Consider the following 22,389-nt stretch of genomic DNA (forward strand, 5'->3'; position numbering starts at 1 on the left):
TTAAACTTTTTTTAAAAAGACTTTATTTATTTGCCAGAGAAAGAGAGCATGAGCAAAAGGAGTGGCAGGCAGAGGGAGAAGCAGGCTCCCCGCTGAGTAAGGAGCCTGATGCGGGACTTGATCCCAGGACCCTGGCATCATGACCTGAGCTGAAGGCAGATGCTTAATTGACTGAGCCACCCAGGCATCCCTAAAAACAATTTTATAAAAAATGTTAATTATATAATCTAGGTGGTAAACGGGTGCTCACTGTAAAATTCTTTCAATTTTGCTGTATGTTAGAAAAAAATTACAGACCAATTTCTCTGATAAACAAAAGTCCTAAATACAATATTGACAAATGAAATATAAAGATATAAAAAGGAAAATTCATCACAACCAAGAGTGGTTCATTCTAAGAATGTAAGAATTATTTCATATTAAAAAAAAGTAGGGGCGCCTGGGTGGCACAGTGGTTAAGCGTCTGCCTTCGGCTCAGGGCGTGATCCCAGCATTCTGGGATCAAGCCCCACATCAGGCTCCTCCGCTATGAGCCTGCTTCTTCCTCTCCCACTCCCCTTGCTTGTGTTCCCTCTCTCGCTGGCTGTCTCTATCTCTGTCGAATAAATAAATAAAATCTTTAAAAAAAAAAAGTAATTCACATTATCAGAATATTTTTGTTCCATGCAAAATGATTTTTAATTTCTCTTTGGATTTCTTTAACCCATCGATTACTTAGAAGTGTGCTATTTCCGACATATTAGACTTTCCAGATATCTGTTATTGATTCCTAACTTTATTCCATTATGATAAGAGAGCTTTTTTGTATGATTTGAATCTTTTCAAATTTACTGGGACTTGTTTGATAGCACACAATATGGTTTATCTTAGTAAATATTCTAATTGCACTTAACAAGAATGTATATCTGCTGTTTTCAAGTGGAACATTCTGTAAACGTCAATTAGAACAAGTAGGTTGATAGTGTTATTCAAGTCTTCTTACATCCTCTATGATTCACTAGCTTTTCTATCAATTTTTTGAGAGTGTGAGTGTAGAATTCTTCTAAAATAACTGGATTTGTCGATTTCTCTTTGTAGCTTTTGCTTTGTGTATTTTGAAGTTCTGTTATTAGATGCATAAACATTTGGACTGTGGGGAAAGAGATTTTTTCAATAGAGCTAGGTCAATTGTTCTCCACTTTGAAGAAATTATCTTTACCCTACTTCACATTACATTTTTTAAAAAAGCTTTTTTTAGATGGATTGTAAATCTAAACGAGAAAGGAACAATTACAGAGCTTTTGCAAAACTGTTTGGCATAGTGACTAAAGCTACACGTAAACCTACCCTATGACAAGTCCATTCCTAGGCTTATGCCCCAAAGAAAAGAGTGCATATGTCCACCAAAAACATGTATAAGAATATTGAAAGCATCTTCGCTGATGAAAGCCAAACACTTCAAACAACCCAACCTATCAAAAGGAGAGAAACAAACTGAAGAATAGTCATACAATGGAATAGTACATAGCAGTAAAAAAGAATGAACTGATACCCACAACATGGATGATTTACAAAAGTATGATGTTGGGCAAAAGAAACCAGACCAAAAAAAACAAACAAAAGAAAGGGGATATTTATTTACACAAAGTTCAACGACTGGTAAAACTAATTTATGGTGACAAGTGTAAGAACAGTAGTTATTTCTGGGAGTAGGGAAAGGTTATAAGGAAACCTGGTCCTATTTTAATCTGGGTTGTACCTACATGAGTGTATATAAGTGTAAAAATTCATGAAGCTGTATATTAAGGATCTCTGAACCTTATTATATGTATATATTATACTTCAAGAAAGAAAAAGGGATTAGCTATTAATAGAGTGAAAAGCAAAGTAACAGAGTAGTGGTGTGTGTGTATGTGTGTGATAAAGGATTTATATCCAGAATATATAAAGATAAAAAAAAAACAATAAGCAAAAAACATACCACTGAATAGAAAAATGTCCAAGAGATCTGAACATGCATTTTATAAAAAGGGATATCCAAATACCCAATAAACATGGGAAAGGTGCTCAACCTCATCAGTGAGAGGAATACAAATTCAAACTACAATGTCAGACCACTACACATCAACCAGAAATGACGAAAATAAAAAAGAAGGATCATACCAAATGCTGGTTAAGACTATGTGAAAGCCCTCTCTCATTCACTACTGGACAGAATGTAACTTGGTTCAATTACTTTGGAATCCCTTTGGAAAACTGACAATATCTAGTAAAGCTAAACACAGGTATACTCCTTACCAAAGCCCAAATAGAGGAGATATCTATAATAAGCAAATATTAACAGAGCATTTCAAAAAGTAATTATTGCAAGATTAAGATTAGACTATTTTTTTATTATCCTTCTTAGCACTAGGGCTATGAAATTTTTTAAAAACAATGAATTATTTTAAGTGCAGTATATCACAGATGCATTGGTGGCCTAAAAAAAAAAAAACAATTCATCACTTTTAACATCTCAATAAATAACTGAGGCCAGAAACTTGAAATGAACAATATTTTATAAATAATTTGTTTTCACAATTACCAACAAACCTCAGTGCTGTAAGCCCTGCAGGGACAAACTAGAGAAGAGCCTGGCCAAATGCCAACAGCTTCACCTTTTTACTGAGATTCATGTTCTCCATCTTAGCCTTCAGCAGCTTCATCTTATTCATAGTTATTGAATTTTCAATTATCTGTTGCCCAGAAGGGGAAGGCTCAATTTCTTCATCTTCATCCGTATACAAATTATACACAGAACCACCACTGCAAAGAAAGCAATAATTACTACTGAGATATTTCGGATACCTGCTCAATGACTAAAAATATGTGCAACAGAAACTATACAGATGCTGCTAATGATAAAAGAATAAATCTTGTCGATGTAAATTCAAGGCAAATGTATTTCAAAAAATATATTTCTTACAAGAAAAAAATAAAAATGGATAAATACCATGACCTAGCATCACTGACAATCTAGCACAGCTGAGCTTTCCTGAAGTCAGTATACCCCAGGTGAGGGTCTTATGGCACCTACTACCTCACTTCCACAGAAGCAAAGTCCATCTTCACAAAAATGCACTGAGTTCGTCTCATCAACCAAGGCTGATAATTGTGAAACCTAGACCACAGGCTGATCAGAATTCCATTTAACCATAATGAAAAGAAATTGACACAGAAGTCCAGATTTTTATTCATCTTGAGAGGATTTTCACTAAAAAAGAACTCACACAGGTGTTAACAGAACATTATCTATTCTTAAAGAACAATGAAAAAATAAGAATAACGGGATTTTTTTCAGTGTTTGGAAATGTAACCACCTAGAACAGCATGTATTTTAAAATGAAAAAAAGAAACCCCAGTTAAGTCATGACACAAATTATATTATACATGTAAAACATCTGAATTACTGATTGGTCACCATGACATTTATTCATACCTTAACATAATTATTATTTGGAACCCCTCTCTTTGACTGCATAATATAATGGCACTTATCACACTGTCCTCATATTTATACTTATATGTCTATCTTTCCTTCTCACTTCCCCATAGGTAAGCAAGGTGAAAGCAGATATTAAGCCTTATTCATCATCTTAGTCTCAGCACCTGGCACAGTGCTTGGCACATAGCCAATAAATGTTTGTTGAACTGAACATAAACAATAGTGAAATTTCACTCAGCTTTTTCATAATAGTAAAATTGCAATAGTAAAGGTTTGGGAAAAACACAAGTTCAGCATATTTATAGCAAGACTAAGAGTTTAAATAGAACAGACTAAGTATTGGTCACCATATCTGATTTACTTATAGAAAAACTAAAGTATGTATCTCTGCTAAAGTATTAACAAAATTTCCTGTTCTATATGGTTATAAGAAATGGAAACAATCTAGAATAGCCTTAAACAATAAGGGCATATTCCGCAACACTTCTGAAGCACATACTACCACCACACAAAGGCAAAGTAGATAATGGATAGGCCCATTCTTAAAACTTTACATGGCGGAAATGACATTCTGAAATCATATACTGACTATATGCACAGCAGGTATGGGCATCAGAAGGACTGATAGCGGGAATATGTCTCCATAAGCAATTTAGTCCCTAGTGTTTGACTTGTGACCATCACTTCTATCTACTGCAGATGCCTACCACAGTATGAAAACTGACACAACGGGAATACACTAAATTAATACTGCTATCGTTTACTGAATGCTACCCTGCCAGATCCTTTTTACATGCTATTTCTACTCCTCACAAAAATGATATAAGGTGATATTGTATCTCATTTTATAAATGAAGAAACTGCAGCTAAGAGAGGTTTTTCTAAACCTGTAAATGGTGGACTGAAGATTCAAATCCCGGGCTTCCAAAATCTATTCTTTAAACAATTTCCTGTTGCTCCCTCAGGCACCAAACAACAGACTTTACTGCATCATGCTTATGAACCCAAATAAGTGACAGAACTTACAGTATGTGACGGCTCGTCTTGAAGTTAACTATACCTGAAAAGGAGGGATGAGTGGAGATTTTTGCCAGTTCACCCTTGAAGTTGAAAGGAATGAGTCAAGTATATTCTATCCTTGGTCATCTTGCAGTATTTTAAGTACTTCTCTCATACATCCTATGGTTATTTTAACTTTAAATACCCCTAGCTGAATACCGAAAGAGGTTTCTGACTCAACTTTCCTGTCATAAAAAATTGGTCCTTTAGGGGGCGCCTGGGTGGCACAGCGGTTAAGCGTCTGCCTTCGGCTCAGGGCATGATCCCGGCGTTCCAGGATCGAGCCCCACATCGGGCTCCTCCGCTAGGAGCCTGCTTCTTCCTCTCCCACTCCCCCTGCTTGTGTTCCCTCTCTCGCTGGCTGACTCTATCTCTGTCGAATAAATAAATAAATAAAATCTTTAAAAAAAAAAAAATTGGTCCTTTAATGTTTTCACACTGGAAAACAGCGTGTCTGTGTGCATGTGCTTGCGTGCACACGTGTATGTATATATGTGTATTTTTAAAAGTACAATCATGATAACTATTTCGATGGATGCATTTTTGAGGATAAAAACACACTTTTAAGTTCACTTAATTTTTTTCAAAGAACATTACCATGTTTTCTCTCATAAAACAGATTTAGGAGATCAGTTAAAAACCAATCAATTTTTTTCAAAATGGAAAAATGTAACTAGACTAGAATAACATAGTAATTTATAAACTTAATCCATAAATATCTTTTTTTGTATTTAAGTATTCTAAATATTTTCTTAAGTTTCTAGATATTTTCTTGAATGCTGTATTTAACTTTTCCTAAATCTTTTAATCTAATAATGTAATTACAGAACAAAAAGATGGGCAAATGAATATTTATTCCAACATGACTACTGTTCATCCAGAAGCCAAGTACTCACATGACTTTCATAGACAAGTTACCATTTAACTACAACTGTCTTGCGTTGCCTCCTTTTATTTCTTCCCACTTTAAAAAGCAGTAAGGTGGCATGATTAACTATAAAGATTTAAGGCTAAAAATGACTGATACTAGATTTTGTATCAGAACGAGTTAAATTAGCACCCATTCTCCCTGTATCCTCCCCAGAGTAGGAGTTGGTAAACTATGACCACAGGCCAAGTTCAGTCTACCACTTATTTGTGTGTGGTCCACAAGAACAGTTTTGAGACTTTTAAATAGCTGAAAAAATCAAAACAATAATAGTTCATAATGTTAAACTATATCAAATTCACATTTGTGTCCATAAATAAAAAGCTTAATTGAAACACTGCCACACTCACTTGATCACATATTACAGATGGCTGCTTTTACACTACAATGGAAGAGCTGAGTAGCCACATTAGAACTGTATGCAGCTCTCTCACTGCTTTGCCCTGTGGCTTGGCACACTACAAAGCACAGGGGCACAATCATAATTCAACAGGATTTGAGTGCCATGTGTATCGTCGTACCACGACGTTGACACACACACACTCCCAACATGTCAAAACAAGAAGAGTGGACCTTGAATGCTGCAGTTTAAAAAAAGGGGGGGGAGGAACGCCTGGATGGCTCAGTTGGTTGAGCATCTGCCTTTGGCTCAGGTAATGATCCCAGGGCCCTGGGAGCGAGCCCCACATCAGGCTCTTTGCTCAAAGGGGAGCCTGCTTCTCCCTTTGCCACCCCCCCATCTCTCATGAATCAATAAATAAAATCTTTTAAAAAATAAAATAAAATAGAACAACAACAAGACAAACGCCGCAGTTTTAAGGCACAGTAGAGAGTGAATTATTTTACTGTCAATTACATGGCAAAGCACTGTGTTCATTATGCAGTGACCCTATGGCTATGCTAAAGAAAAACAACTTATTTGGATACTACCAGACTAAGAACTCATCATACTATTGCCAACTTGCAGGAAAGTGTCAGAAAAACTGCAAACATTTTACATGGAATATCTCATCAAAGTAGAATTTCTTCACAAAAAGAAAAAGTGAAAATGAGACTGCAACCAAAATAAGTTTCCAAGTGGCTAATTTACTAGCTAGCAAGAAAATCTGTTGGCCAACAGTGAATTAATTAAACTGTGCTTGATCACGGCAACTGAAGAAATGTGTCCAGAGAAAATAAATTTGTTTAAATAAAGACTACCCCTTGGCAAGAACAATTTCTTGAAGAATTGATAACAATGGATCTATAAAGAACTTCTCAAACTCAATACACGAGAAACAAACAATCGAATCAAAAAATGGGCAGAAGATATTAACAGACATTTTTCCAATGAAGACATACAAATGGCTAATAGACACATGAAAAAATGTTCAAAATCATTAGCCATCAAGGAAATTCAAATCAAAACCACACTGAGATATCACCTTACGCCAGTTAGAATGGCAAAAATTGACAAGGCAAGAAACAAGAAATGTTGGAGAGGATGTGGAGAAAGGGGAACCCTCTTACACTGTTCTTGGGAATGCAAGTTGGTGCAGCCACTTTGGAAAACAGTGTGGAGGTTCCTCAAAAAGTTAAAAATAGAACTACCCTATGATCCAGCTATTGCACTACTGGGTATTTACCCCAAAGATACAGACATAGTGAAGAGAAGGGCCATATGCACCCCAATGTTCATAGCAGCATTGTCCACAATAGCTAAATTGTGGAAGGAGATGAGATGCCCTTCAACAGATGACTGGACTAAGAAGATGTGGTCCATGTATACAATGGAATATTACTCAGCCATCAGAAAGAACGATTTCACAACATTTGCAGCAACATGGACGGGACTGGAGGAGATTATGCTAAGTGAAATAAGTCAAGCAGAGAAAGACAATTATCATATGGTTTCACTCATTTATGGAACATAAGAAATAGCAGGGAGATCAGTAGAAGGAAAGGAAGAATGAAGGAGGGGTAAACAGAAGGGGGAATGAACCACGAGAGACTATGGACTCTGGGAAACAAACTGAGGGCTTAGGAGGTGAGGGGGGTGGGGGATTGGGGTAGGCCAGTGACAGGTATTAAGGAGGGCACGTATGGCATGGAGCACTGGGTATTATACACAAATAATGAATCATGGAACACTACATCAAAAACTAATGATGTACTGTATGGTGACTAACATAATAAAAAATTAAAAATTAAATAAATGAATAAATAAATAAATAACAATGGAAGCAACAATAATAGTCAAACAACAAGGCAATGATTTGGAGTTCTGTTCCTTGCCTTATGATGAGTCGACATAAGTCATTGGTACACTTCGGCTGTTTTTGTTTATCAGGGCATCAATACCAACTTTTGAAGTTACTGAAGAATGAAGCCCTTATGAACGGTCTGCATGAAACAACTACAGGTAAGAAGATTTTCAAATGAGTTGCTAAGACACTAATTCAGTACAATCAAGGGAAATCTCCTACAAGTGATGGAGTAAAAATATGTGTGGAACAGAAAAAAAAACAGCTGGACAAATTTACAAAGCTAATGAAAACTTAAGGTGTTAAAAGGCTATGGTTGTGATGAGCGCTGGGTGTTATACGTAACTAATTATTGAACACTACATCAAAAACTAAAGATGTACTATACAGTGGCTAACTGAACATAATTTTAAAAAAAGGCTATGGTTACTCGCTGTATTATTCATCAGCAGGTATTCAGGGGTAAATATCTGAATCTATTATATATTCTTGAACCAGCAGTGTCAACAGCAAACTTTTTTGGTTCATGGACTTAGCCATCAGTTCAATGTCTTGACTATAATAGTTTTATCAGGATTCTTTTAAGTTCAGGGCTAACATGGAATTTTTCTGAACAAGAAGAATCACCTTTACCTGAATGCCTTTGAAAATTAGTTTTTGCTGTGGACTTAATGTTTCTTACTGAATTCCACCTAAAATTATAAGGCAAAACAGTGATCCTATAAGAAACTTACACTGCAGTAATGTCATTCTGATTATTACTTTGAACATTCAATATTACTTTGAATCACATGTAACAGCATGCTTTCAAAAGTTTTTAAAAAAGCAAGAACATTCCCACACAAATTTACAGGGGGCATATTTTCTAAATTCCCAGCAGTGTTTTAATACCTCGTTGCAAGTTAAAGGCAATTTCTGTATTTCAAAATCTATTTAAATGCGCAATTGAGGAGCTCCACATATCCTGATGTGATTAATATGCAGTGTAATGCCATGCTAAAGGCAAACAGCAAGAAGACACTGTAACAGAATTCTATAAATGCCTTCCAAGCAATGAATATGCTCAATTAAAATCATATGCTTATGGACTGGTATCAGTACTTGGCAACGTCTATGTGAAAAAAATTTTTCAAAGATAAAATACATAAAATCTCATTACAAATCCATATTAACAGATGAACTTTTGCAACTGATTGTGCAAACGTGATAGGCAACACTAGCTTGCAACCTCAATTATGTAAAATATTACCCCCCAAAAAAGCATTCAGTTCTCTTTCATGGATCCAAATTATACACACACACACACAAGTACTCAATTATTACTTTTTAATTTTTTTAAGAGAGTGCGTGTGAACCTGCACCCGTGCATGTACACACAAGGTGGAGGAAGGGGCAGAGGGAGAAGAAGAGAGAGAATCGTAAGCAGCCTGGAGCCCAACACAGGGCTCGATCTCAAAATTCTGAGATCATGACTTGAGCCCAAATCAAGAGTTGGTCACTTAACCAACTGAGCCACCCAGATGCCCCTCAATTATTATTATTGCATTTTGAATTTTGTCAGTAAAAATTCTGTGGAAATTCTTCTCTCTTGTTATGTAAGTACCTACCCAGGATCCTTGATTTTATTTCTTGGCCTGAAAATCCTAAAATAGTTACTAATTGGCGTTTACAAAAAAATTTTGCTGCCTCCTATTATAGAGTAAGAAAGCCTGTCCTACAAGAGTCAAGATAAATGTCATTCAAGGTATGGCCAGAAAAGGTTTTCTACTCTTCTTTCTCACCCACCCCTATCCCTTGTGCAATTCTGGTGGGTGAAAAGAAAGGAAGAGAAAAGTTAAAAAAAAAATGTATCTTGAGAGGAACAATACAATTTTAATTGAAATCCTCAGCAACATTTGGGCTATAGAAGCTGGCTGAGGACAAACTGAGGTAAAAGGAGAAAATGACATTTCAAGCAAAGGGTAAAAGATGTACGAAAACACGGCATAATGAAGGAGAGCTGAAAAATGGATGATGACAGGTTATAAAGGACCTTACATGCAAAGCTAAGGAGCTTAGATTTTCTCCTTTAGGAAAAGGGAACCAGAAGAGGATGTTCGAAGGAAGGAAACCAAAACAACAGTGAGCCAGCATATGGGGAGACTGGTATGAAAAATTCTATTCATGGTCTAAGTAAGAGGCCCTGGATTAAGGCTGCAGCCCTCATTACTCTCTCTTCGCTACATCTGGCCTACGTGGTTGTGGTTACTATATAGTTACTACTACACTTTGTAGTAACCAGATCCTAACAAGTCAGAGTCAATAGTCAACACCCATTTGTCACAGTCAGCTCTCAAAGAATGAGTCTAATCCTTTTTCTACATAACTTGTGGTGGGCAGAATCCAAAGGAATTACCATGATTCCCAATGCCTGGTGCTCTTATCATGTATACTCCCCAACACTTGACTGTAAAAATGACCTAGGACTTGTTTCTAGTCAACACAATATGGCAAAAGCTATTTTTCAGATGTAATTTAGACCCCAAATCAGTTGATTCTGAGTTAATCAAAAGGGAGCTGAAGGCAGCCTTTAGGCAAAAGCCAGAAAAAAACCCAGGGCCCTCAGTCATACAACTGCCAGGAAATGAATTACACCAACAACATGAATGAGCTTGGAAGTAGATTCTATCAAGCTCTCATATAAGAGCACATCTTTGCCAACACCTCGACTGCAGTTTTGGGAGACCCAGAGCAGAGCACCCAGCTAAACTGTGACCAGACTCCTGAGCCACAGAAACTATTTTCCAGACTACGAGTTATTTTTTCTACAATTTTTTTTCTACTAGTTTTATATATTGTAGGATTGTATTTAGGCGCTCGTACCACCAAAGGACCCCCATATAGCCAAAGCAATCTAGAGAAAGAAGAAGAAACGTGGAGGTATCACAGTCTCAGATTTCAAGATACACTATAAAGCTATATTAATCAAAACAGTATGGTACCGACACTGAAATAGACACATAGATCAATGGAACAGAATAGAGAGCCCAGAAATAAACCCATGCTTATATGGTCAAGTAATCTACAACAAAGGAGACAAAAATATACAATGGGGGAAAAGACAGTCTCTTCAATAAATGATGCTAGGAAAATGGGACAACTACATGCAAAAAAAAAAAAAGAAAAGAAACTAGACCACTTTCTTATACTATACACAAAAATAGACTCAAAAGGAGTTAAAGACCTAAATGTGAGGCCCGAAACCATAAAATATTCATAGAAGAAAACACAGGCAGTAGTTTCTTTGGCGTCACCCTTAGCAAAATGTTTCTAAATATGTTTCCTCTGGCAAGGGAAACAAAAGCAAAAATAAATTATTGGGACTATACTAAAATAAAAAGCTTTTGTACAGCAAAGGAAATCTATGACAAAATGAAAAGGCAAACTACTGAATGGGAGAAAATATTTGCAAATGATATAACCAATGAGGGGTTAGTATCCAAAATATATAAAGAACTTACACTATTCAACCCAAAAAAACCCCACAACTAATCTGATTAAATTTAGTTACCGGTAATACCTTTCCTTCCTTGGTCTGCTTGGAAAACTCCTACTCCCCTTTTAAGGTCACTTCTTCTCAGAGTTTGTCCCTAACTCCCCACCTTTCAGGCAAAATGAAAGCCTTCTTATCTGGTTTTCCAGAGATGTTGATATCTTTTTATAACAATTGGCAAGAATATATTATAGATACTGGTTAGAGCAGATTGCACGTTCCACAAAGGGAGGGACATTCATCTTTGTAAGCCAGTACTAGTGTACAGCCTGGCTACAAAGTTCATTAAGTGTTTGGTGGCTTAAAGCGAAAGAATCAAAGTAAGACAGAGTACAAAGAAACTTACAGATGACTTGTCTTATTTTTTAATTGTTCTATTGCCTAGCTAGTACCTTTAAAAGATGTTTCCTTCTGAGTTTAGAATCAATTTAACAACTCCTCTTCCTTTTACAGAGCAGGAAAACAAGACCAGAGAAGTAAAGAGCTTTATGTGCCTTTAAGCAGTAGAGTTAAATTTTGAAAAAAAACCTAGCAAATCTAGGTTCAACCCTATAATGCCAACGTTGTACAATAACACACTATTATGACAACACTCTAGAATCAAGTCAGCATCTTAGAGTTTCATAAAGGACAGAACTAAATCATAATAAATATATAATTTAATAAATAAATATATTAATAAATACATTACCTTTATTATTAATAAAATATAATTAAAATAAATAAATATAAAATTCCTACTCCATAAAGAAATTTCAGTTTTATAAATTACTCACTAAATACCAATCATATGAAGAACAATTTCAGAATTATATAGCTGGGGCAGGGAGTGGGGAGAATGCATGAAATTTAGTCGGTCTTGTGAATATAAGATTATTTTGACAACAAAAAGTAAACATTAAGGTTTATGGAGTATATCATACAGTGTTCTCCTTTTCTAAGTGAGACATACAAATGAAAACCTATTTACCTTAAAGTTTCAGATAATGGTGTTAAAGTGCCATCTCCCCTATCTACTACACGAAAGAAATTCAATTGATCTCCTTCTCGGTATACCAAAAATGTAACTTGTTTGTTGCAGGAGGTCTTCTCCCAGACCTCATCTTGACTGGAATCCAAGTACTCAGCCATCTCCCTAAGTGGGTCTTCCATAGGAACTACAAATGGAAAAATTGATAAACAAGCTTTCAATTTATATCAAGTTTTATGCATGTTGGTACAGCAGCAGGATACACTATGCTGAATTAGAACAACATACACACGACAGTCTTTAAATAAGTTTCTGGTCTTTTACAATTAATACAGCATTCCCTATGTTATACTAACAGGAAAGAAATGAAATGCATTATTATGTCATTACATACAAAGACAGGGCTTAACTAAATACATCAGTATTTTCCTGAGTCTGTGTGTTTGCTCATTCTGTGACATAATTACCTATGACTATTTTCACTTCACACGTCTGCTTCCTATACTTTCCAATATTGGTTACATCAATAATTTAAAAGCAATATAAATTCCACTTACTTTAGATTTAAAAAAAGACACATAATTGGGAGACATACGTTGGAAATTAGAAGCAAGTGAATCTCTCTTTTTCTTTCTGGTTTTAGATTCTTCTTTGATTCTGGTCTTATGTTCTTCTTAGAGCTGTTTCTTGACATGAAGTTAGGTAATTAAAAGTTTACAACAGGGGCGCCTGGGTGGCACAGTGGTTAAGCGCCTGCCTTCGGCTCAGGGCGTGATCCCAGCGTTCTGGGTTCGAGCCCCACATCAGGCTCCTCTGCTATGAGCCTGCTTCTTCCTCTCCCACTCCCCCTGCTTGTGTTCCCTCTCTCGCTGGCTGTCTCTACCTCTGTCAAATAAATGAATAAAATCTTAAAAAAAAAAAAAAAAGTTTACAACAATTCAGAACACAAGCGGGCCCCTGAGTGTACTAAAACTTGTGTGTAATGGTCAACATGTTGTTTCTTGAAAGCATCCTCCCTGGACTTCAACTGTCCTGGTATGTACCCATGCGTGCAGTCAGAGCCCAAGGACGGAACAGAGCCCCCCACTATTATAGGCTCTTCTGGCCTGGAGTTGTCCTCAGGCTTGATACTGCAGCCATCATTACAACCTGCTCTTGTCCACGGCACCCACAGATTCTGCTCCTGTGGGGGGAAAGGGCCTCAAGAGATCGCTGGCTCACAGGGTCAATGTTCTACAAGACTCTGAGCCCAGACTTAAGTAATGATTACAGGAAAAAAAGTTCACTCCCAAAAACTCATGGCAAGCTGCAGAAACATTTGCCTTTCCTAAAAGAGGCAAAAATTTCTCAAATTCCCTAACTTTGATACGAGCAGCTTATTTATTTACAGAATCACAGTGCTGTGCTAACCTTCAAAAAAGTTATAGCAATAAGAAATATTAAACTGTGAAAGTAGCAAGGCAAAAACATTAAAGATGTTCCAAATCCTAATCCAAGACCACCACGACTAAAACAGAAAAACTAGAAATATGATAAGATTTAGCTTACTTTATAAAAATATTTGGATGTTTTGACCAACTCTTTTCACAGGCACAAAATGTGCAAATATTAAAAGACATGTTTAAAACAAGTTCTTGCCATTTTTAAGTCAATGCTACATGTTCCACATTACCTTAAAAAGAAAGAAAATCTATGTTTCTGCCATTACTAAAGCCACGTGAAAGCCTTACCTAAATCAGCTGGGACTGGCTACGTATATGCATCTATGTGGTGGATGCACACCTTTTCATAAAAGAAAAACCACTTTGATTTCATCCAGTATAACACACTGTATATATACCTTAAGATAAAATTTAGTTTTAGAAAGGATTTTCTATGTTGTTTTGAAAATGACTAATTCAAAAACAATTTTAAAAGCTAAATATTACTAAACTAGTGGTATTTTCTAAACCACAATTTTCAAGTAAGACTAAATAGCCAAAAAATATGGTTTTTCAAATACAACATGGAAAAGTTCTAGAACTGGGTATAGTTTTTATTCTTCACAAAGTTTTCAATGACGTATGGAGATAACAGCAAGCTTTTAATTTTAAAGAAGCTGATTCAATAAAAGCAAAATTATTAAATACATAATTAAAATATTAAAAAAGACAAGTTCTCCTTGCTGATTTTTCAATTTACAAACAAGGCATAGAAAGCTGTAGGGAAAAAAAGTATTACAAAGCTTCACCTACCTAAGGATAGCACTTTCATTTTCATTTCTCAAAAAGTAAAACAACAACAACAACAACAACAACAACTCCCACCCATATATTTTTAACTCAAAAATCTATCGTACTTACACTTCTCCTCATAAACATAAAATAATTCTGGTCCTCGTAAGAAAAGTACATGTTCCGATAAAACACCCTGGTTTAAAGACAATACTATACACAAATAACCAAGTTTCAAAATTTTATAACAGTGGAATTAACATGTCATTAAACACTGTATAATTCTATGTCATCATAATGGCTCCGTAAACACTTTAGGTTTCTTGGGAATCCTGGGTGGCTCAGTCAGTTAAGTGCCTGCCTTCAGCTCAGGTCATGATCCCAGGGTCTTGGGATCGAGTCCCACATTGGGCTCCTTGCTGGGTGGGGAGCCTGCTTCTCTCTCTCCCTCTGCCTGCCGCTCCCCCTGCTCGTGCTCGCTCTCTCTCTCTCTGACAAATAAATAAATAAAATCTTAAACACTTTAGGGTTCTTACACTATCCTCAGACTTGGTAGCATAATCACCTTATGTCACATAGGACAATTTTATAAGTCCAATTTATAGAATTTCTGATATTAGGAGTGCTAGTTAACCAACTCCAACATTACTACCTTTGTTTTTTTCTAACCTATCCAGAACGGTTCAACAACTAAAGTAACATATCTCACAAAATCCCCCTGAAGTAGCTAGGAAAAAGATAATAAGCCCCATTTTCTAACAAAAATTGTGAAACACAGAGATAAAATTTGACTTGTGGAAGAAATAAACCAGCAGTAGAATCAATACTTAACCTTAGTCTTCTGGTTAGTAAAGGATCAAACAAATATGAAGTCCTTTCCCAAATGAGGCCCAAAGAGCAGGACTGCTCTGAGCAGTCTAAGGATCCCTCTTCTTGGTAGGGATTCATGTGACATACCTGAATCAGGAACCAATGTGAACACTCCCAGTTTTTCCCATGCTTAGAACTCTCTTTTTAATCAAGTCTCTGCTCATATCACCTTTTCCAAGGCGCTTCCACAATCATCCTCCTAGTATCCTACTTCCACAGACACTGTCACACTCCCCTATTTCCTCCATAACACTTAAAACTGCCTGATATGACATCAAATCTTTATGTGTTTAGTCTGGACACTGTCAGTAAGCAGAAACTTTTCTTCCATGGAACACTATATTGAACATCTAGTAGGTACATAAAATATATTTGTTAAATGAACGAAAGACCTCCAGAGACTGCCCACATTCTGAAAAAGGATTCAACAGGGCCTCAATAATATCTTTGAAACCCAAATGCATCACAAACCAGGCTAATGGGCAACTTTAGAATTTTCTCTAACAATCATTACATCCAGAGTTGGAGACTCAGTGGGTAAAAAAAGCAACAAACTGTTATGAACTTAAACACAACGATAGCAACATATTTACACAGTGCTACTCATTTCCTTTCCCTCTACTGGTGAGGTTTATTTTTAAATATCCCTGGATTGAATCAGGAATCAGGAAATTTTTCTGAAACATGAGTTCCTTCTGCACATTTACACTTTAAAGAACAATGCTTAGAAAAACAAATGTTCTTAAAAGACATAATAGCAGAAAGAGAACCTGATTAAAACTTGAGACGATAAAAATACCAACTGGCTTGAAAATTATTATTGTCAAATTGCTTTAATGTACATGATATTAACAAATGCCTACCTCTTCTAGTATTTATAGGTCCACCACGCATAGCCAATACCAGCTTCAAGGTACAACCTTCTGATATGCTGTTAACAGAAAAACAAACCATCATTATCAAAGTGCATTCCATGTTAGACATATACATAATTAAGTGCTAGTTGATCAGGCACAGTACTTACCCTCTGTCATATAAAAAAGATGCAGCAAAATGCATAAATATAAAATGTTAATTACTTGTATAAATAATGAAAAAATGAATAAGTTCTCATAAGCTTTAAATATGATACAACACCTCAGTTTAGCCTCTTCATTTCACATGTAAAGAAAAAGAGGCCCTAAGAAGAAAAGAAGTTTGTCCAGGATGCAAAGTGTTAGAAAACAGATCTATTTAATAAAATAGAAAATAGAAAAATAGCACAGCTACAAGATCTACACGATCTCCCAAATCCCAGTGCTCTCCAGATATTTCACACTGTCGCTGACCCTTTTGTTTTTAAGAGTGAAGAAGTGTACGGAAAAAAGACGAAAGTCAAATAGTATGTCTGCAATCACTGGTGCACACAGTGTCACTTAATAGAAGGAGGGCTTGACGAAAAATGAAAGACTTGGTGAAGAGCAAAACTCTCTTACCCAATACTCTTTTTTCATCTTTATCAAGTGTATTTTATTTACTTTTTACTTTTTTATTGTTTAGTTTTTAATTTTAATTCCAGTATAGTTGATAGTGTTATATTAGTTTCAGATGTACAATATAACGATTCAACAATTCAATGCATTACTCAGTGCTCATCATGAGACGTGTCCTTTTAACCCCCTTCACCTATTTTACCCATCCCCCCACCCAGCTCTTCTCTGGTAACCACCAATTTGTTCCCTATAGTTAAGAGTCTATTTCTTGGTTTGTCTCTTTTTTTTCCTTTGCTAATATTTTTTGTTTTTAAATTCCACATAGGAGTGAAATCATACAGTATTTATATTTCTCTGACTTATTTCACTTAGCATTTTACTCTCTAGCTCCACCCATGTCATTGCAAAGGGCAAGATTTCATTCTTTTTATGGTAGAAAAATACTCCATTGTATATATACACCACATCTTCTTTACCCTTTCATCTACCAATGGACACTTCGGGTGCTTCCATAATTTGGCTATTGCAGATAATGCCACTATAAACACAGGGGTGCACGTATCCCCAACACCCACTGTTTCTTGTGTTGTTAATTTGAGCCATTCTAAAAGGTGTGAGGTGACATCTCACTGTAGTTTTGATGTGCACTTCCCTGATGCTGAGTGATACTGAGCATCTTTCCATATGTCTGTTGACCATCTAGATGTCTTCTTTGGAGAAATACCTGTTCTTTAATTGGATCATTCGGTTTTGGGGTGTTGAACTGTGTAAGTTTTTTTATATATTTTGCATACTAACCCTTTATCGGATATGTCATATGCAAACTCTCCCATTCAGTAAGTTGCTTTTAGTTTCATTGATTATTTCCTTCGCTGTGCAGAAGCTTTTTATCTTGATGTAGTCCCAACAGTTTATTTTTGCCTTTATTTCCCTTGCCTCAGGAGACATGCCTTAGAAAACTGTTGCTACAGCTGATGTCAGAGAAACTGCTGCCTGTGCTCTTTTCTAGGATTTTTATTCTTACCCAATATTCTTGTAAAAATGAAAAGAAAAGGAAAGTAACCAAGTGGGAATGGGTCAATATTTAAAAAAAAAAGAGCACAGGCAAGGTCAAAAGAGGGGGATCTAAAAAGGCAGGGGATACATAACTTGGTGTGAATAATGAATAAAACAAAGAACCAAAGGATAAGGATCTGGCAGTTTGGAGTACTGAGCCAACATATCTTAAGGTTCAGGATTTACAATTAAGTCAAGGGGTCACAACTATTCAGAAGAGACATGAGGGGCGCCTGGGTGGCGCAGTCATTGGGCGTCTGCCTTCGGCTCGGGGCGTGATCCTGGCGTTCCGGGATCGAGCCCCACATCGGGCTCCTCCACTGGGAGCCTGCTTCTTCCTCTCCCACTCCCCCTGCTTGTGTTCCCTCTCTCGCTGGCTGTCTCTAATAAACGAATAAATAAATCTTTAAAAAAAAAAAGAAGAGACATGATTCAAGGATTCAGAAGAAAAAACCTGATATATGGAGTTGTAATACTAAGCATCTATAAAACAGCTAATATGTAATTACACTCACTTGTAATCATTCAAGCAATAATCATCTTCAAGTTCCATGTTATTCCAAATTAAGTGCTGCTGACAGATGGGAATACCTTAGGGGAAGGTTATAAAAATATGGTTACAAATTCAAAAGAGTCTTCAAAAGAGTATGATACAAAGCTCTTTTATTAAAGAACTACTACTAATAATAAATTCAACACGCTTCTAAATTCAATGTTAGGTGCTTAGCTAAAATTGACAGAATCATAGGTAAAAGCTATGGTTAAAAGTAAATGGAATCCAATCCACTTACTTTAGAACAGTGTTTTAGTAACTCTCTATTCTTGAAGCAAAGTATAACATTAGGGAGCCCTTTAAAAGACAAATATCATGAAATCAGCCCTGAGGAATTTAAGATTTAAGGCCTAGAAGACTTTTCTCAATGCTACAAAGTACAGTCTTCATTCAGTTATATGCAGTTTGTTAAAAGTATATTGTGAGCAGGGGTGGGGGGTAAAATGGGTGAAGGTGGTTAAAATGTACAAAACTCTCAGCTATAAAATAATTAGGTCATAAAATATATAAAATAAAGTAGAACATGGGGACTATAGTTAATACTATTATATACCTGAAAGGTGCTATGAGACTAGATCTTAAAAGTTTTCATCACAAGAAAAAAATTTTGTAACTATGTATGGTGATAACATGAGTTAACAAGACTCATTATGGTGATCACCTCTCAATAAATACAAATATTGAATCATTATGTTGTACATCCAAAACTAGTATGTCAATTATATCTAAGTTTAAAAATACAGAACATTTGGGGCACCTGGGTAGCTCAGTCGTTAAGCATCTGCCTTCGGCTCAGAGCATGATCCCAGGGTCCTGGGATCGAGCCCCGCATCAGGCTCCTCCGCTGGGAGCCTGCTTCTTCCTCTCCCACTCCCCCTGCTTGTGTTCCCTCTCTCGCTGCTCTCTCTCCATCAAATAAATAAATAAAATCTTAAAAAAAAATAGACCATCTAATTTAGTTTACTGTCCTTTTGGGGGGGGGGTGTATTCCTAAAATGTGTTCCCAGAGTAACATTATTTTTTTTTTGTTTTTTTAAAATATTTTATTTATTTATTCGACAGACATAGAGATAGCCAGAGAGAGAGGGAACACAAGCAGGGGGAGTGGGAGAGGAAGAAGCAGGCTCATAGCGGAAGAGCCTGATGTGGGGCTCGATCCCATAACGCCAGGATCATGCCCTGAGCCGAAGGCAGACGCTTAACCGCTGTGCCACCCAGGCGCCCCAGCCAGAGTAACATTATTTAATGATTAACACGGCATCTTTCATAACTCTTCTGAATGGAAGTCATTAATCTTGAAAAGGGGCAGAAAATATAATTTCCAATTTAACATTGATGTACTAGAAAATTCCTTCCACTTCAGTATTTGTATGTGATTATATATTAACATGTTCTTTTGTAGAGTCTGAACACTAATTACAGAATAATTCAATATTTGAAAAAAAATTATGTTGTGGATAATTTTCAATGCTGAAAATTATAGTCTTGTACAAGACAGTTTATTTGCATTTCTGTGGTGTTAAAAAAGTATTAAGGAAGATTCCATTCTCTAGCATAATTAACCTTTTTTTTTCTTTGTTTTTTTCACAGTACACATTAGAATTCCCAGAATATTTGGACTATACTAGTCAGAGAATGAGTATTATCTACTCAATAGAACATTTCATTGATACTGATATTGATGAAAATCTTTTTTTAATATCTCATATACTGCCTTCTTAAATTACTTTTTCTTATGATACTAAAACTTCACTAGAATAATAACAGTGGCGGGGCCCCCGGATGGCTCAGCTGGTTAAGCATCTGCCTATTGATTTTGGCTCAGGACATGATCTCAGGGTTTTGAGATCGAGCCCTGCATCCAGCTTTGTGCTCAGCATGGAGTCTGCTTGACCCTCTCCCGCTGCTCCTCCTGCTGTTTGTGCCCTCTCTTTCTCTCTCTCTAATAAATAAATAAAATCTTTTAAAAATAAAAATAACAACAGTGGTATGTATGCTAGTATTCATTATTATAAGCCAAGCACTGTAAAAGTGCTTGACTTCTATTACCACAATTTAACTGCAACCACAATCATGTGAAGTGGGCATCAATATTATGTTCACGTCACAGGTTATAAAACTGAAGTACTGAGGGGCGCCTGGGTCGCTCATCGGATTAAGTGTCCAACTCTCAATTTCAGCTCAGGTCATGCTCTCAGGGTTGTGAGATCAAGCCCTGTATCTGGCTCCATGCTGACCATGGAATCTACTTGAGATTCTCTCTGTCTGCCTCTGCCCCTCTTCCCTCCCCTCTTTAAAAAAAAAAAATGAATAAATAAAACTGAATACTGAGAGATTGACACACAGAGTAGGTGGATTTGAGATCTGAAGCCTCCGCAGGCCAACTCCAGAAACTGCACTCTTAACCTTTATGCTAATCAGCTTCCAGAAAATCAGCCTTCATAAAAGCAAAAGTAGCTGTCTGGTGATGGTTCAATAGTACTGCCTATTAGAAGACCTGGATATCTACTAAACGTTCACTAAATGTTCCAAAAGATCATCATGAAATACAGCCCATGGGGGTTCAGAGGGTGGATATAAATATATCTCTCAAATGAAACAGTTTACTTCATTTTGCTTCCAGCTAAAAAAGAACACCAGGTAAGGAAAAGGCTTTTAAACTAGAAATTATTTCACACCAAAAGTATTTTATGTTTTTAACAAGTTGGAAATGTGCCTGGATCAACTCTTCAATCAGAATCATGGGATTTCCTCAGCATAATTACGTAAAGCAATTTGGACAGGTACTACTGTTTACGTTCAACCAACATCATAGAGTATTACTTTCTAATGGAAACTTTATTTTTTTCTTCTATTTTCAATTTTGTTTTATTTATTTATGATTCCTTTTTTTCAATGATTTTTTATTATATTATGTTAGTCACCATACAGTACATCCCCGGTTTCCACTAATGGAAACTTTAAACTAGATTGAAGACACAGTCGTAACACTGCTTAGACACACATAACTCCTGTAAACACTTTAAATGAACTGAGCCATCATTTAGCAGGCTAAAAAAATATAAGGATAGCAGGCAGGCAAGACAGAGTGAAAGAAGCATCCAAGACTGAGCTGTGGTCCTGATGGCTACTTGAGTTGCTGAATGACTGCAGAGATTATCAACCTCTGTGAACCTCAGCGTCCTCTCTTGCACATTAAAAAACACTAGGGTTCTTTCTACCATACACACTTTTAAAATCTCAAATATACAGAGCTAACCAACTTGGCTTTAAGACAGCATTGCCAGATTTAGCAAATAAAAACCTGGCAACCCTATTTAAGGATGACCCTTTGCCTTTAAACCTCAACTCATTTCTTGTACAACTAAATCCAGAAAAATTAATTCCTATAAAACAAACATGTCTTCCAAAAAAAACAGATTACATATATAAAAATTTTCTATTTAGTGTTCTAAAATATCTTACAAATTAAAATATAACTTTATTATAAAAATAATAGTCATCTGTGAAAAGTAGACAACACAGAAATATATAAAAGAAAATAAAAACTACATATAATCCTAAACCCAGTCGAATCTATTCTTAACATTTTGGGTATATTTCCTTTTAAAACTTTTTTAAATAGGAATGGGAACAAATTTTGTGAGTTGTATTATAAACTTCTTTTTTCACTTAACATAATATGTACATTTTTCACATCAGTAAATAAAATATACATTGTGTTTAGTGACTGGATGGTACTCCAATATGTTTCTGTCATAACTTATTTACCCAGTCCCCTAATAAGAGATATATTCACCCATCCAATTTTTCACTATTATACATGAACCTGTGATAGTGATATATGAGTGTGAGTTCATTTGCAAATATGTGTGTATTTTTTTTAAGTAGGCTCTATGCCCAGCGCAGGGCTTGAACTCACAACCCTGAGACCAAGACCTGAGATCAAGAGTTGGATGCTCCACCGACCGAGCCACCCAGGCGCCCCTGTGTGTGTGTGTATGTATTAATCTGCTTGGACCGCTCTAAC

The 22,389-nt window shown here is 36.2% G+C and overlaps 1 protein-coding gene across 2 annotated transcripts in view; it reads right to left on the reverse strand.

The window, feature by feature from the left end:
• ZFAND4 (zinc finger AN1-type containing 4) overlaps positions 1-22,389 on the reverse strand; it is a 78,729-nt gene that overhangs the window by 18,701 nt on the left and 37,639 nt on the right. Inside the window, exons 3-6 of one of the 2 annotated variants that reach the window (XM_008696182.2) lie at positions 18,322-18,397; positions 16,142-16,209; positions 12,196-12,382; positions 2,637-2,784 (exon numbers count right to left, since the gene is read on the reverse strand). In XM_008696182.2, the coding sequence (XP_008694404.1) occupies positions 2,637-2,784; positions 12,196-12,382; positions 16,142-16,209; positions 18,322-18,397 (479 nt within the window). The remainder of the gene's footprint in view (positions 1-2,636; positions 2,785-12,195; positions 12,383-16,141; positions 16,210-18,321; positions 18,398-22,389) is intronic. The other variant, XM_008696184.2, reaches the window with a different exon arrangement.

Source organism: Ursus maritimus, unplaced genomic scaffold (genome assembly GCF_017311325.1).
Source record: "Ursus maritimus isolate PB19 unplaced genomic scaffold, ASM1731132v1 scaffold_7, whole genome shotgun sequence".
Lineage (NCBI taxonomy): Eukaryota > Metazoa > Chordata > Mammalia > Carnivora > Ursidae > Ursus > Ursus maritimus.